The following is a 15,864-nucleotide window of genomic DNA, read 5'->3' as shown; positions in this document are numbered from 1 at the left end:
AAATGGTTTCCTCCAGCGTGTGGCGGGTTTCAAGTTTCACCAATAGTTAAAATTTAGGAGGAAATATTTCCCACCTGTAATAATCATTAACAATGAAAATACGAAAGAAATAATGAGAGAATCTGAAAATCCCGTCCACTGTGCAGGTTTTCTCTTCTCTCTCTGTCTCAGGCACCGCTCACCTGAAGCACGGGTTTGCGTCTGCGCATGTAATGTAATTTTGACCGGAACTAAAAGTGAGGCAGCCCGGGAGTTTTTTTTTTTTTACATAATCCTGTTTTTTGATATAGCAAAATATTAAGTAAGTTCATATTAATGGCAGATTTTATAAATAAATCTTCACAGATTCTGACAGATTTGTCTACATTTGAAAGACATCTAATAAAGGCCCGTGATTGGCCGGTGCCTCGTGTCATAGGGTAGATTTCTGTTGCTTTGTTGCGAATCAGAAAATTGCAATAAATACCTTTAATTAATATGTATTTCCTGGAATCGTTAGTTAAAGCGCTGAGTGATGGTAGTAGCAGCAAAGAACTTTCTTGGCTTGTTAAAAATGTCTCTCAGTTGTGCTTCCAGACTCAGGCTAGCAGCATTGCTTCCACAGCTATAGATGGTATATTGTGGTGTTATCATTACACCTGGTCGATAACAACCCTCACACTGACGGTTACCTGCTGCTGTACTGCCACAAATAAACCAACTCGTCACACCGAGCGTGACGTTGCTGATATTTCTTCACTGTTGTTGTTTCTCCTTCCCGTTCCTCCCTGTGTGCCACAGTTGCGTTGTGACAGGTTGCTTAGCTCCAGGCGTGACAGCTGTGTTCTGACAATGCGGCTAATCAGGAAACTGAGCATTGGTGTCAGTTAGTATCAACCACCAGCCACCTCTTTGTTTTGGTTTATTCTGGTGTGTCTCGTGCTTTTGATTTCATCAGGGGCAAGTTTGAGGCTTCGTGTCGGTTTAAAAGTTTGTATTCATCGCACGACGCTGCACAGGGCAGGGTTTGTGCATTAGTCGGTGCACCACTTTTATCCAGTGTTGTATTATCAGGTCAATATATATACATAATAGAAACATCCAAAACATCATCAATGTTCAAATAATAAAGCAGACTTTATTAGTATTGTCGCTGATTTAGCTTCTGACATTGTGAGCAGGTTAACTGCAGTTGTATAAAGTAATTGTTTTATAACAGAAAACATATTTTAATATAACTTGATTGAAATTGGCTTCCAAGGGAAGGTTATTAACAGAATTGATCAATTTTCTTTGTATAAAATTATTTTTCTTTTATTGCAATGAAACATAAATGTAAAACTTCCAGGAAGTGCTCGCCAGCTTAAAAGTGCAGCAGACATTTCAGTAACTGTAACAACGAATACAGTAACTGTATCATATCATTTAGCATGCACTTCATAGTAGCTACAGCAACATTACTGAATGCCTAAACCCAACCAAACGACAAAGAAAGTGTAGAGAAGTTGTAAACTTTAAAATGTAAAAATGTACTATTGTAGGATATGGACGTCGGTCAGCATCGGTAAATTAAGCCAAAAAAGGTCATCCGTCACATCTGAATATGGTGAGAACAGGAGTGGGAGTGCGTTTGACGGCTACAGTTATATTTAAGTGATGTTTTTGCCTGAGCCACATGCTGTCCAAAGACCTGTCCAGCGTAACTCTAAGGCTGGTTTTACATGTTTTACACATGTAGATCGGTCAAACCATCCAAACAGGTCCTCGAGTGACGCAGCGCTTTGACACAGCAGTTTTAAATAACAGCCACCCTGACTTTGGCTGTCCTGACATAACAGGACAAAAGATTGTGGTGGTTTCGGTGAAGTCATAAATCATGATACGCGGCAGTATTTCTATTTATCTGCTATGAACCGTTTGCTTCTACAGCAGCCAGCAGACGTTTTTACTTTGAATGAATCAGATTTACAGTACTCGGCTCTGTTGAGCACAAGGATAAATCGCTGATGTGTTTCTCTGCTAAGAGAATGTAAATGTGCTATAAAGTGTGGGTAGTGGGCGACGTGTAAAAATTTCATCAATGGTCCAATAACCGAGGATAGGCGGTATTTTAGCTCAGGCGCAGACTTTTTGATGGGCGGAGCAATGCAGTCATGCACGGACGGATTTGCATGTTTAGAATTTAAACGTTTTGTTTGAAGGGAATATTTTACCTTCTTTTTTGTTTGTTTCAGTATTAAAATAGCTACTTTTGGATTCTTTATTTATCTAATTGAGATACGCCAAATTGCAAAAAAGACTCAGCATTATTTCTTTTATGTTCGCTGGAAGAGACATTTTGATTTTTAACTTACTTTTTGTTTAATTTTGTATTTGTTGTTTGGTCGAGTGTGTAAGACACAGAAACACTGGAACAGCCTGTAAACACGGTTGTAGTGGAAAAAGGAAACCAGTTTCTCTTTGTTTCCCTCCCCACCATTGTGGTTTTTGTATTTAAATAAAATGTTTTTGTTTTTTTCTGAACTGCCTTTCTTTCTGTTATGAGTTTGAGTGCATGTATTGCTGCTGCATTTGGGTGCAGTATGAGGAGGGTGCATTGGTTCGCAGCTGGAAGAAGGTGCCATTAAAACAGCACTATTAATTTTTTCCATTGATTGCTTCTCTTAGCTTCAACCAACATTATTAGCAAACTTACTCATGGGCAAATAAATAAATAAATCACCCTTTAAAACAATTGTCAATAGTGGATATATTCGTCCAATCGCCCAACCTTAGTAGTGAGTGATACCGCCTGAAACTGAGTGACGCTGTATTCTTCATCTTCTTTTTTTCTATACCCGAAATAACAGCTTAGCAGCGTCCACACAGTAAGTTGTGGTTAGTAAGACACCATCTTACGATCAGATGAACGTAAGGGCAGCTCTTTCTCACACTTCACACAAACACCTCACTGAAGAAACCTGAAGAAACGTTTACTTTTTCAGTCCGAAGCTGATACCGTGGTTGTGGGTGTTTGTCAACATAAAGTATCTGATCCGAAACCAGTGTCAGAACAATAAGCTGTATTTCTCATTTTAAAGAAGAGGAGGGGAATATTTCATGTCTCTGTAGTGCTGTGTCTGTCTGTAATCATCCATCCATAAATTCGTTCCACCTGCCCAATCTGACCTGTGCAGGGTGTACCCAGAGTGGAGATTAGGTCATCTGTAATCAGATTTAACTTGTTTAAAATGAAAAGTAAACACAGAAATGCTTTCAACAACTATATTTACTGAATGTGTGTTTATTAGCAGTGAACAAAAAACAACTGGAACATGATAAATGCAATAAAGAAAACATATAATTTGAATTCACTTGAATTATTTGTGCAAATTTTTTTTTCTCTGTCCTACTTATGTTGGACCTCACATTGGCTTTTGACACTGTTTCCACCACATCCTCCTTGAAAGTCTTAAACATTGGGTTGGTGTATCTGGAACTGCCTTAGAGTGGTTCTTCTCATGTCTACATCACCAATGTATGTTAAATCCTCTATCAGGGATTTAGGTGTCACTTGTGACTCGACTCTTACATTGGATGGGCACGTGAATTCTCTGGTTCGGTCTTGTTTTTATCATTTAAGGAATGTGGCTAAGTTAAGCCCTGTTTTATCTCTGAACTGGAGATTGCTATACATGCATTTATTTCCTCACGCTTGGACTATTGTAACTCTTTGTTTATGCGTCTAAGCAAAGGTTCTCTGGATCGTCTGCGGGTTGTGCAAAACGCTGCAGCTAGGCTGTTGACAAAATCTTCTAAGTGTTCACATGTGACATCATTGCTATCTCAGCTACACTGGCTTCCTGTTGAATTTAGAGTCCATTTTAAGTTCCTGGTCTTGACATTTAGAGCCTTGCATGGACTGGCACCAGCCTACGTCTCTGATCTGCTACAGCCCTATGTCCCTAGCAGGTCCCTGAGGTCATCTGATCAGGGCTTACTTGCTATAAAACAGACTAAGATGAGAACTAAGGGTGACAGAGCTTTTGCCACTGTGGCCCCAAGGCTGTGGAACTCTCTCCCCCAAACATTAAGAACTGTGGACTCAGTAGCTGTTTTTAAAAAAACAACTCAAAACTCACCTTTTTAAAACTGTTTTTCATAAGATTTGTGCCTGTTTTGTATTGTCTGTTTTACCTTTTATTATTTGTTATCTTATGTTCATCACTTTATGACTCTGTCTAGAAAGGTGCTATATAAATAAAAACAATTTTTTAAAATTTATTTTATGTTGGTGTGAGTCTCTGCATTGCTGACATTTATGGTAGCACAAGTTTCTTTTTCTCTATTTTCAGTTTCACTCATAGAGAAACTCCACTGTTCATGTGGAGTGGAGCAGAAAGGAGGCCGATGTAATGAAGATACTTTTTATTGAGTCTATGGCAACCGATGATATTAATGCAAAACAACCTGTCCGACGGGTGTCGAGGCCAAAATAGCAAAGAAAAGAGAGAGAGAGAGATGAAGGGAGAAGCCAATGGGAATCGACTGTAGTCAACATAAATTTCTGCAAACACGCTAAACACACGGATAGCACAGCAAGCATGCAACACCTTTAAACTGCAGACGCGCAGAAACGAATGAAAGCATTTCAGTATCCAGTCCAGATTTTGTGCATTCATAAAAACGATAAACGAGTAACCTTACACCTACACTACGCAGCAGGTTTCACTCAGAGTGAAACCTACAGCCTGATGCCTGCTTAGAAACCCACAAATAGCAGTTGAATGACACTCAAATCAGTTGTGGTGTGAAAATGAATTCTAATGAAATAACCTCCTCAGCCAGTGCAGAGAGCAGTTTTGCATGTTTGCAGGCTGTGTTTATACTTTGCTTTTCAAAATAAAATAAAAAACACTACTGAATCTTTTGCTCTTTTTTTGTGATTTCATTCATTTCTAATGTGTTCTTTGAAATCCCCCAGCTGCTTCGATGCTCTTCCTGTGCCAGCCTGGCAGAGCATTGTTGTGGTCCACCATGATCTACATAGAGCTAACTAGGCCACAGAAAGACATGCGTTGCTGTTAATCATTTGTCTCTTATGGTAATGACTCTCAAAAGAAGAAAAGACGCACACCTTTGAAATCTTATTATGTGTATAATTTGTGATTTTTATGCATTTATTGTTTAAATCAGTTTTACGTTTGTAAAGCGTAGTTTTGTTGCTTTTATTATGACTCATTTCCTGTTATATGTACATATATCTTACTCTGTGCTAGAACTTTGCCAGTTTCTCACGTCAGTTTTCCCTCATTGCTACTCAGTCTGCTTCTGATGTAATGATGTTAGCCAACATTTCACATTTGAATCCTCTTTTATAATCGTCTTCACAGTTTCCTTATCTCAGAGATACTGACCCACTCCTGCAGACGCACTCTTCTCTGACACTAACATATTATTGCTTTTGTTAAAAGTAGCATGTAATGATTTCCTAACAAGACTCTGAGCAAGCATTGTCCTGCGAGCTGTGCAATGCAGTGCAGTCGTGTGATAGTGAACACTAACTATCAGTGAGCTGATTGTCGTCCCGAAAAACTGAGGACAGAGACTGGTTCTTGTTACTCTCTGAAAAATCAGGTTTCTAGATCAGTGGTTTCCAAATGATGTGCCTGGATTCAGTTCCATGTGTGCGATGGGATTTTGTAACTGCTAGGTCTCTGAGGTCAGCTGATCAGTGTTTGTTTGTGGTACCCAGGTCCAGACTAAGAACTAAAAGAGTTTTGCTTTGGAGGTTGTGGGTCCGAGTTGTTGAACTTGCATCTGTCGGACTTCTTCAGACACTGTTGATACCTTTAAGAAGAAACTCATGATCCACCTGTTCAGGTCTCCTTTATGTCATTTTATCTGCTTATTCCATTTTAATTGAAAGTGCTACACAGATACATTTTAAAGCACAGCAGTTGTAAATTCATGGATTCATTTACTGTTTGTATTTTTTTTTCATGATGGTTGGATCAGAGTCCTCCTGGTGGTAGACGGCAAACAACAGGAGTCAATTTTGGCCTTAATGAGATTCACAGTGTTGGCATAAATTTTTTGGTAGGGTATCGCATCCAAATCATTATTTGGTATTAAAGAGACCAAAGTGTGCCATCAAGTATTTCCATCACAGCTGCTCCACCTCTACCTGTCGAGTCTTGGGCTGTCCAGTTGTGGTAAGCCTGTGCTCGCTGCAGCCTTAGATGTATTTTCTTGGATGACGGGTTAAACGCCAACGTATCTTCTGCTCTTTTCTTCCATCCATCTTGACGTCTGATGTTGCAGTGTGAGGACCTTTTCCTTTTTATCGAGGTTTTCATTAGTAATTATATCTTGACACCCTCAACTCAAACCAACCATCATAACATAGCAACAGATTTATTTCAATCTTTCTGACTAACGCTGACTTGTATGACCTGCTGCATGATTTGAGGATTAGATCATTACATGAATAAGCAGGCGAGTGAGTGTAGACACACAAGTACTACCACTGGCTTCATACTACTTTACTTGGGCGTGTCAGGAATGTGGGGTTAGAATCAAAGTGGTTAATTACTTCTCCTTGTTATCTGGTTATTCAAGAAACCCAGTTAAAGTTCCAGTACAAAAGCCTCATAACTGGGTTAGAAATCCAGGTTGAGCTCTCTTTCTGAGTATGAGAGTCCTGGCTAACGCCCTTTGTGACTCTCTTGTGGAATCAGTTGCTGTACGACGGGAACATGTTGCCGCTTGCATGTTGGGTTTCATCACGGGAGCATGCTGGCAACCTGCTGTGTCATAAAAACACATTAAATAGCAGTGCCTTCAATAAAGTTTCTGTTTGCATTATTGGCTCTGTTGTTTCTGTGCAGCTGACCGGCTCATACTTACCAGATTATCTTGAGTAAGATAAGAAAGTTTCATAGTGTAAATAATGTGATTACTGTTCTGTACAGTTAGTCTGATTCATCTGAAGCTTTCATACATTTTTATCCCCCATCATAGAAAAACACACACACATGCTAGCATACACATGCTAGTATACAAACACCATGTTAGGCTAACAGCTGATATATGATCTTGTCTAAATTTAAACACACTGCTTAAACCTCCTGTTGTCCAGATGCTATCTGTGTTCGTATCATTTTCTAGATAGAAATGACTGGTAACTGTGACATTAGCAGTAATACACATTCAAAAAGTGCAACATGTTCCAGAGACATTTACAGCAAGTGACATTTTACTACACAATTTATTTATTGTTCTTTCCTGACTGTTGGAAATAGCTAAAAAGCAGAAACACAGGGAATTAAAACAGCTTGACTGTTTGTTTTGTGGTAATGAGTAAGAGGAAGTTCGCTGTTTGTCAAATGTTATGATGACATTGGATCTCTTTTATTAGCTCTTATAATGTAGATTTAATGTCTTGCAGCTAATTATTTGTTAGCATAAAGTAATGCCTGCAGTCAGTGCTGTGTGCGTTCACACGGGAAGCATCTGTATCGATTATATCGACTGAATTTAGAGCTCGGCTCTTGGCCGTTCCCGACTTTGTCTTGACTCAGTGAGGAGCTGTTAATATGCAGGAGAAGATCTCAGAGAGACTCTTTATTGTTTCAGCATCTACTTCGAGCTGCTTCGGGCTGCTCCCTTGTCACACATTTGATTTGGCAGTTTTACACCAGATGCCCGTCCTGATCTGACCCCCCTAAGGGGATATGTTTCTCCAGCGAGTTATCTACTGCACTGTGGAAGCACATGATTTCAACATTTGGCTTCAACATCTGTATGAAATGAAAAATAAAAGTATACCGTTAAGAACTGTCATATAGTTGAAAATTGTCAGGTTTATTATTTGGAGAAAAGAGAATAAATCTGTGGTTTTGCTGAGATTATATTTGGGTATTGACTCATTCACATTTTTGAATTTTTATTAAAATGTTAACATTTATTATGGCACAAAAAGCTTTTTTTAAGCACTATAAAGCGTGAGTGCAGAGGGAATTTTTAATCATATTTCCTGAAAATTCTTGCCGAACTCTGAAACCTTCAAAAATCCAGTCTAAACATGTTCTATCTTTCTCTGTCGTCACATTTTCATCAGGAAGCATTGAGGTTTTGAAAACACCAAATGGCCTTTTGCTTTGTTTTCTCATCTTCTTCTAATTTTCTTTTTAATAAATCTAAATTGTAGTATTTGTCTGTTTTTCAGTTGCTGGACATCAATTGGACTGGGCTCACAAATATGTTGGACATTCCTGGTGTCAAGTAAGTACCTGCGGATAATTATTTATAAATAAAATCTGCTGTGTGATTTATGAGGGTGTCATGCATTGTTACAGGCTGGATTGACAGTTATTTGCATTACGAAAGCAGGAGACATTCTTTAAGTTCAGTTCAGTTTAGTTTCAACAAACTGGAGAGACTGGCATGCCCACACTGCAGGGAAGGGTTTGTTATGGGAGAGCAAGACGGCTAAAGTCAAATAGAGAAGTCTGGTCTTCTGATTGAATTTTTTCAAAAGCAATGACTGTCACACGCAGTGATGAATCACAGAGGAATGACTGCTGTCCCACTGAGGCATCGTAATAGTGTCACTGGATGTTTGAGGCTATTTGTTTCACATAAACTGTGTTATACTGGAATTATTCTGTCTCTCATGCACAAGCACGCAAACACGCACCTACCGTTCTCTTCCTGGTGGGGGCGTTGTCACCTACCATGATTCCAGAGTGTTTTGTGTAGCTCACATGCTGCCGCGGAAGTTGTTGAGCATGATAAATGTTTCATTCCTGTTTTAATGCCGTGTAAACTTTAATTCCTCGTCCAACATAAAAACCAGATGTGCATTATTATGACATATTGTGAGAATCGCTGGGCACGTTATTTGAGATGATTTAAGAGTCCGTGAGTTCAAGTTGGATGCTGTGGGAGCCGAGAGCATCTAATCTGTAAGAATGTAGTGAGAGGCAGAGAGACGGCTTACCCACCTTTAATAAAACTCAGTTGCTTTTCACTGCTGTGTTTTGTGAGAAGACTTGTTTTCCTTTTTGGTTTCCGTTCAAGAATATTTTCCTTATTCTGCTGAGCTCATGGAAATATTAATTGACCTGGACATGACGCAAAGATTTCAGCTTGCTTCCAGCTGCAGCAACTGCAAACTATTAGTGTTTAACACAAAAACAGGAGAAATCAGACCCTGATTGACTTACAGGGTCAGCTATTAGCTCCTTTAAAGTTGGATTGTTTATTAAAATAGCTGTGAAAACTCTCATTTTGCAAAACTGTGGGGGGAAAAGACACAAATTAGAAGTGTAATTTGGGCAGTTCAAAGCAAACTGCTTTTTTATGGGAAATAAAAAGTCTTATAACACATAATCTTTTATTTAGTATTCATTCAAGATTCATGATTTCTCTTTTCCCAGCTGCCTGGAAGTATGAGCTGAAAACAGACACAACATCAAAGTCTGGCTGAACTAGGATCACTTAATTTTAAATCAGAAAATATCTCACTTTCGATGAGTTTCACCACGTTACAGTTTTGGAAGCTCAAACATGCTGATCACTCGGAATCACGCAGCCCGAGCAGGCTCTCGGGCTCTGATGCTCAAACTATTACGTTAAAAGCAGGATCACAGAATGGATTATAACCATTCATTTTCCTCTAAGTGTTGATATTTTTAGCTGTGTTATTATGAAAGGAGACCTGCCACAGACAGAGATGGGATGTTGGTTGGATTTGTGGGAAGATTTTCCAGACAGGAATTCTTTTTTTCATCTTTAGGGACACAGAGAAGTCTTTGGATTCTAAGCTTTAGGTCTTTTATTCCATTTTAAAAGGAGCAAATGTGTTTGCCAGATCCAGCTGTGTGGTAATTTGTTCCCTTAGTTGAGTGAAATAGATGTTCAGCAGAAAAAGACACTGAAATCTTTATCACTACATGTGCTTCATTTTAGGGCTTGTCTTTTATGCCTACAATAACTTAACTTCAGAGAAGACCTTCAAGTTGTTGCTTTAACTCGTCTGCCAAAGTCGATGATACGTGATGAAACTTTATGTCAAAAGTGTCTCTGCAGTAGAGGATTTTTATTTTATTTCCCCCTTAAAGTCAAAATGTAACAACAAACTTTGTCAGTATTGACTTTTTCTGGTTTCTTTTGCCTTTAGCTGACATTGAATTCACAGATATGTGTAACCTTAGATGAAAGTAATTGTCAAAACTTCTTATTTTAACTACCAATTTGTATTTTTTACAAGAGAATAATCGTCCTAAATGTTAATAAGGTTAATGTTAATGAATTTTACAGCCTGTGAGCTTCCTGCGGTTTGTGCTTTTACCTTTTGCAGCAGTGAAGAGAGCTCAGCTGAAAGCAAAGGCACATGCTTCATGTTTGTACAAATGTGAGCTGACAGACTGAGGTTAATGTAATAAGCTAACACTAATAACAGTGATCAGTGATGCAGGTTATTAACCACTTCAGGTTAGTATTTAACCAGGCTTACACGAGGCTCTCGTGGCGCTTCTACCACTTTTACGAAAACTGAGTTATTTTGACTTTTTTGACTTGTGAAGGCAACAAATATAAAACCACGTAGTGTTGGCAGACAAACAGACAGCAGAGTCCAGCCCAGGTCCTAAGACCTGAGCTCTAATTGTCTCGCGCTAACATTGTGGTGTGTTTGCTAGATAGCGTTTAAAGCATCTTCTGTTTAGTTCGGCCTTCAGGTTCTTGCTCTTGGCCGATGGTGTTGCCTTTTAACATCACTGTGCTATTAAACGTAAGTGTACAGTAAAGTGTATATAAAGGGCTGTTAGGAGCCTTTATGCTCTTGATGATTTGATAGTGGTGCAGCAATTCGTTTGTCACACAGTGTGAGAGTGCATCACAGTGTGAGAGTGCATCACAGTGTGAGAGTGCATCACAGTGTGCTTCGGAGAGCCCAGTCTTTATAAAAGTCCATCCAGTTGTTGTTGTTGTTGTTGGGATGTCAGTCTGCACCAAAGTGTTTTTTTCCCACTGACTTTTAAGTTCTTGAAGTTTGCTTCATTTAAAACCCTCATCAGAGCCACAGCTCCCTGCCCTGCCTGCTGTTAGCACACTGCTAGCTCTGTTGTTACGCCTTCATTGGCATGTTGCTGCTGGCTGGTGGTTTACTGTTTGTTGTCAGCAGAGAAACACTGTGGTTTCCAAATAACTCCACCCTGTGAAATGTAACTATCCTTGTTCAGCAAGTTCAAAGAAAGTGTGTGTGTGTGTGTGTGTGTGTGGTGATTGAGCTACAGACCTGCAATAGCCCCACCCACCTCTTCCTATGCGTGAGGGCGCTCATATTTCCTCACTGAGTATTTGCATTTAGCCCTAAAACAGTAGGAAAACCTGAGGTCACCCCTAGCTGCTTCCTTTCTGAATAGCAGCATTAATGCCACACATTCCCACAAACACACACACACAACGTTCAGTCTATTACCAAACCGAGCTCCTTTTATAGGGTTGATGGGATGTGTTGAAACTTCATTGAGTCTTTAAGCATGGGCCTGGCAGCAGAATTGCACCACTTAATCTCATCTGGAGACAGTTATGTAGTTAAGCAAGCAGCTCAGGAATCAGCGTGTCGACACTAAAATCAAGTTTGCGCTGATGTGAAATCCCAGAGTAAAGCTGACCCAGAATCAGCTGCTCCAGAGGATTAAGTCATCCCTTCTGAAAGCAGCCTGTTCCTTACACAGGATGCTGCTGCCACCTAGAGGAAAGAGGTCAAATATCAAAGGATGATCCATACACAGTATTTAGTTTGCTGTCAAATAGAGATCATTTTGGCTTAATACAGAGGAGGTGATTGAACTTTTACTATTCAGAAATTCAATAAGAACATGATTCCTCCAGAAACGGTGTCTTGATTACTCCTGTCTTAGAACAGTTTTACCTGGAGGTAGTTGCCACCAAACAAATAGTTCCTGCCAAGCAGTTACAGCTCATTCAGAAGGCAGAGCCTTTCTGTCTGCTTGCTTCTGCACAGGAAAGATGGTTGTTTGTCTTCTATTTATTTGTTAGCTTTTTTGTCATCTTTGCATCTGAGGATTACTTCAGAATTTATGTTATTCATAAGTCAATGTGCCGTGTGCTTCTTATGGGTGTGGCTCAGATATGTGACAAACTGTATGGTCACCTGACTCTGTCACATATACTTAGACATACCACAGTACTGAATCTGTACACAAACAACAGCTGGCATTTACTGCTGTCTCAGTATACTTGTTGGCCGTTTCCATTCTGGATGGGTAAAGATCTGTTTTTCAGCCACTAAATGCATTTCTGGAACCAGAGGGAAGCATGCCTGAGCACAGGGCCTCGCTTTGCACAGCTAGATATTTTAACACAATATAACATCAGTTTTAATGATTTCTTACATTTGTTCGTCATCTTCCCTCTCTCCTTCTCTCCCCATCCATCACTCTGTCAGTGGGTTATGTGACAACCTACTGCAGGACATCATCTACAGCTACCTGGTGCTGCCAAACCGCATCGACATCCCGCTAGTGTCAGAGGCCCAGATGGCTAGACTGCGCTTTCCCATTCCCAAGGTAACACAATGCAGCCAAGTAAATTATAGCTGTTAAAAACTATAAATAAATTAAACAGCTGAATAAATCTGTAATTTAGATGATTTCCTCAATGCCCTCAGAAGCTCTGATAATAATCTTTCTGTGTCCTCAGTGCATCCTGAGAATCCACTTCATCGAGGCTCAGGAACTGCTGCGTAAGGACAAGTTCCTGGGAGGGCTGGTCAAAGGGAAGTCTGATCCGTACGGAGTCATCAAGATTGGGACGGATCTCTTTCAGAGCAAAGTCATCCACGACACCGTAAACCCAAAGTGGAACGAAGTTTATGAGGTAAGCTTCAAAAGACGCTGCACAGAGTCACTGGTGACACGATTAGAGTGTAATATTGTCTGATATCTTTTTGGTTTTGTAGGGTTATTGTAACATATAACAGTATTTAATATGGAGGTTTTTTCAATCTCCTGATTCAGTTGAGTTTTTAATTAATAAAGGTCATATAATGGGTGCACATTTTTGGCTAAGAAAGCTGTTTCCGCTGGATTTTACATGTTATTTTACATATGTGGCCCCAACTGCACCATTAAAATATACAAACACATAACATGTAGTGACAAGATTTAATATTTAATTTTTAGATTTTAAAGAAACTAAAAATTAAGACTAAATGATGGGTTGGGTTGGTTTTTTTTTGTTCTGCGCTTTAATATTTTGATCAAAAGTCCAAAAAAGAGACCAAAGATAAATCTGTCCATGAGTTTGTTTTTTTAGGATGTGATTTAAATATTTATCATGTTCATCTGGTTTGATTTGTGAGCCACCGAAACATATTTTATTTATCTGTTCCCTTCCCTTTGTCTTTGTGGAAGAGGTGAATGAGCAATAATGATGAATAAATGTTTCTCCTGACAGTAAGAAATTAGTAACTTCATCTAATTGGATGTAATCTGTTGTCTTGTTTTGATCTGGCACCAGCAGTGGACCTGCTCAGTACAAAGTCAATGTGTTTCCATCCAGTCTGCAGCCTTCTCGTTTGTTTGTGTGTGTACTGTGTGTGCAGTATGTTGTAATGCAGTTTGTTTTCAGGCCTTGGTGTATGATCACTCGGGGAGCAGTATGGAGATTGAACTGTTTGATGAAGACCCTGATCAGGACGACTTTCTGGGAAGGTAACGCTGCTTCTTAGGCTGGATTTTAGCTGAGTCACAGAAGACTGTTTTAAAACGACAGCTGTCATCCTGAACTTAGTGTTTTACTTTTCTAATTACGTGATGGTTAAATAATTATTCATCTATCAAGTCAAATGCAAAAACAAATTCTTCTTTAGTGGCTAAAAAAATAAATAAAAGTGTGGTGCTTTTTCTGTTTTTCTAACTTCTTTTTTTTTAAGTATATTTGTCCTCTGATCGTGGTGGTCAGAGGGCCCGGTGGCGCCAGTGTTCGGCAGCCTCGCCTCTGTCAGTGCACCCCAGGGCAGCTGTGGCTACAATGTAGCTTGCTATTGCCAGTGTGTGAATGTGTGTGTGACTGGGTGAATGACTGAATGTAGTATAAAGCGCTTTGGGGTCCTTAGGGACTGAGTAAAGCGCTATACAAATGCAGGCCGTTTACCATTTGTTATTTTTGAGGATGCAACCTTGGCTTGGAGAAAGCATAATGTTTAGATATTTTCAGCTTTATTTACTGTAGTATTAAGTTGATGACTGCCGTTATAAATTGAAACACGCAATTCATATTTAAAGAAAACTTCTTTAAAAAAATCTTATGAGTGTTTTTCTCACTAATTTTTACTGTTTGCTGTTTGATGTGATTCGTAACAGGTTTTCATCAAAGGACGAGGCCTCTGAAAGCAATCGCAGCTTTCAAGCCGAATCCTTGGTGGCGTTTAATGAGAGCAGCGCTGCGTGTCTGAATTTCATTTCCAACCAGACTTTATTATTGCACAGCGTCACAACACAGTGTGTCGTGTGCTGTGATGAGTCAGCTTCATTCTGAAACCCTCTGTGAAAATTTAATCAACAGAAGGCAAAAATAAGGAAACTCCATCAGCAGCTTATATTTATAACTAATTCATTTTTTTCCCTGTAAAAAATCCAAACACCCAGACAATCTTTGATAAATGTGAATTGCTGTTATTATTTAGGACTGGGTGTTTGGCAAAATAAGACATTTGAGGATATTACACTGCGATTTTAAATTTTATTTGTATTTAAATTCTTCATAACTTGTTTTTCCAGTCTTGCAATCGACATGGCCGAGCTCCAGAAGGAACAGAAGGTCGATGAGGTGTGTGCTGCATTCAATGCTTTTGGCACGCTGCTGGTTTAAAGTAACATTTCAGTCGTTTAATTATCCAAATAGCAATTTTATTCACTTATCACATTATACTTTAATGCTGTTTGCTTGTTGCTGCACATGCAAGTAGAAACTCGTGGATTTTTCTTTTGCACTTTGTAATAATGTTATGTTTCTGTAAGTTTCAGTAGGACCCTGATGCTCAGGCATATGTTGTCATTTGTTGTGTTTTTGTTTGCTTTGCATTATCTGACATCACAATAGCCAATCAAACTTAATGATGTCAAACAAATAGATTGAACTAGTGAATTTAAGTTGCACTATTTTTTTAATGAAGAATTATTTTTATAACTTGCATCATTTTAAGTAATTCAATAAAAAGTAAATGAGTGATGATATTTGCTGTAATTACAATTTTGCTCTTCCTGAAATATAACAACAACTTTTCTTCACTTCAGTGGTTTCCATTGGAAGATGTGGCTACAGGGAAGTTACACCTCAAACTGGAGTGGCTGTCTCTGTTGTCCACCCCTGAAAGGCTGGACCAGGTACAGTCACCAGAGGGAGCTTAAATCCAGCACTCCATTTACATTTTTAAACTCGCTATGTGAGATGTTGTCTTGCTTTGCTGGAACTTTAACTCTGCTTGAGCCTATCTTTGCGTTTTTCCTCCCAGGTGCTATCGAGCATCAGAGCAGATCGCAGTCAAGCCAGTGACGGCCTCTCGTCTGCGGTGCTCATTGTCTTCCTGGATTCGGCTAGAAACCTTCCGGTGAGTCGACCCGGCCGAACGTCGCACTCGTGAACAGCAGCAGCGTTAATTTACACAAACAGAAATTAAATCCTAAATGTATAGAGCTGAAAGATGAGGATGATTATGTTGATATAGCTGCTCTGTTCATTGATCTAAGTGTGTTAAAGCTCAATGAACCAGTGTTTGCAGTGTTTGCTGAGCTCTTAGTTCTTCACTGGGATTTTGTTTTTTCTGCAGTCTCTGAGATCAGTTTTATGTTTAATTTTGCCTGTATCACT

At 39.3% G+C, this 15,864-nt stretch overlaps 1 protein-coding gene across 6 annotated transcripts in view; it reads left to right on the top strand.

Moving 5' to 3' along the window:
- esyt2a (extended synaptotagmin-like protein 2a) overlaps positions 1–15,864 on the top strand; it is a 58,380-nt gene that overhangs the window by 29,217 nt on the left and 13,299 nt on the right. For all 6 annotated transcript variants that reach the window (XM_084911649.1, XM_084911647.1, XM_084911648.1 and 3 more), the window contains exons 8-14: positions 8,189–8,244; positions 12,440–12,560; positions 12,694–12,870; positions 13,624–13,706; positions 14,775–14,823; positions 15,291–15,380; positions 15,509–15,604. In XM_084911649.1, the coding sequence (XP_084767775.1) occupies positions 8,189–8,244; positions 12,440–12,560; positions 12,694–12,870; positions 13,624–13,706; positions 14,775–14,823; positions 15,291–15,380; positions 15,509–15,604 (672 nt within the window). The remainder of the gene's footprint in view (positions 1–8,188; positions 8,245–12,439; positions 12,561–12,693; positions 12,871–13,623; positions 13,707–14,774; positions 14,824–15,290; positions 15,381–15,508; positions 15,605–15,864) is intronic.

The sequence above is a fragment of the Perissodus microlepis genome, chromosome 18 (assembly GCF_051167445.1).
Source record: "Perissodus microlepis isolate ML-2025 ecotype Zambia chromosome 18, ASM5116744v1, whole genome shotgun sequence".
Classification (NCBI taxonomy): domain Eukaryota; kingdom Metazoa; phylum Chordata; class Actinopteri; order Cichliformes; family Cichlidae; genus Perissodus; species Perissodus microlepis.
Note: the sequence above shows the minus strand (reverse complement) of the source record. Positions and strands in the feature narration are given on the sequence as shown.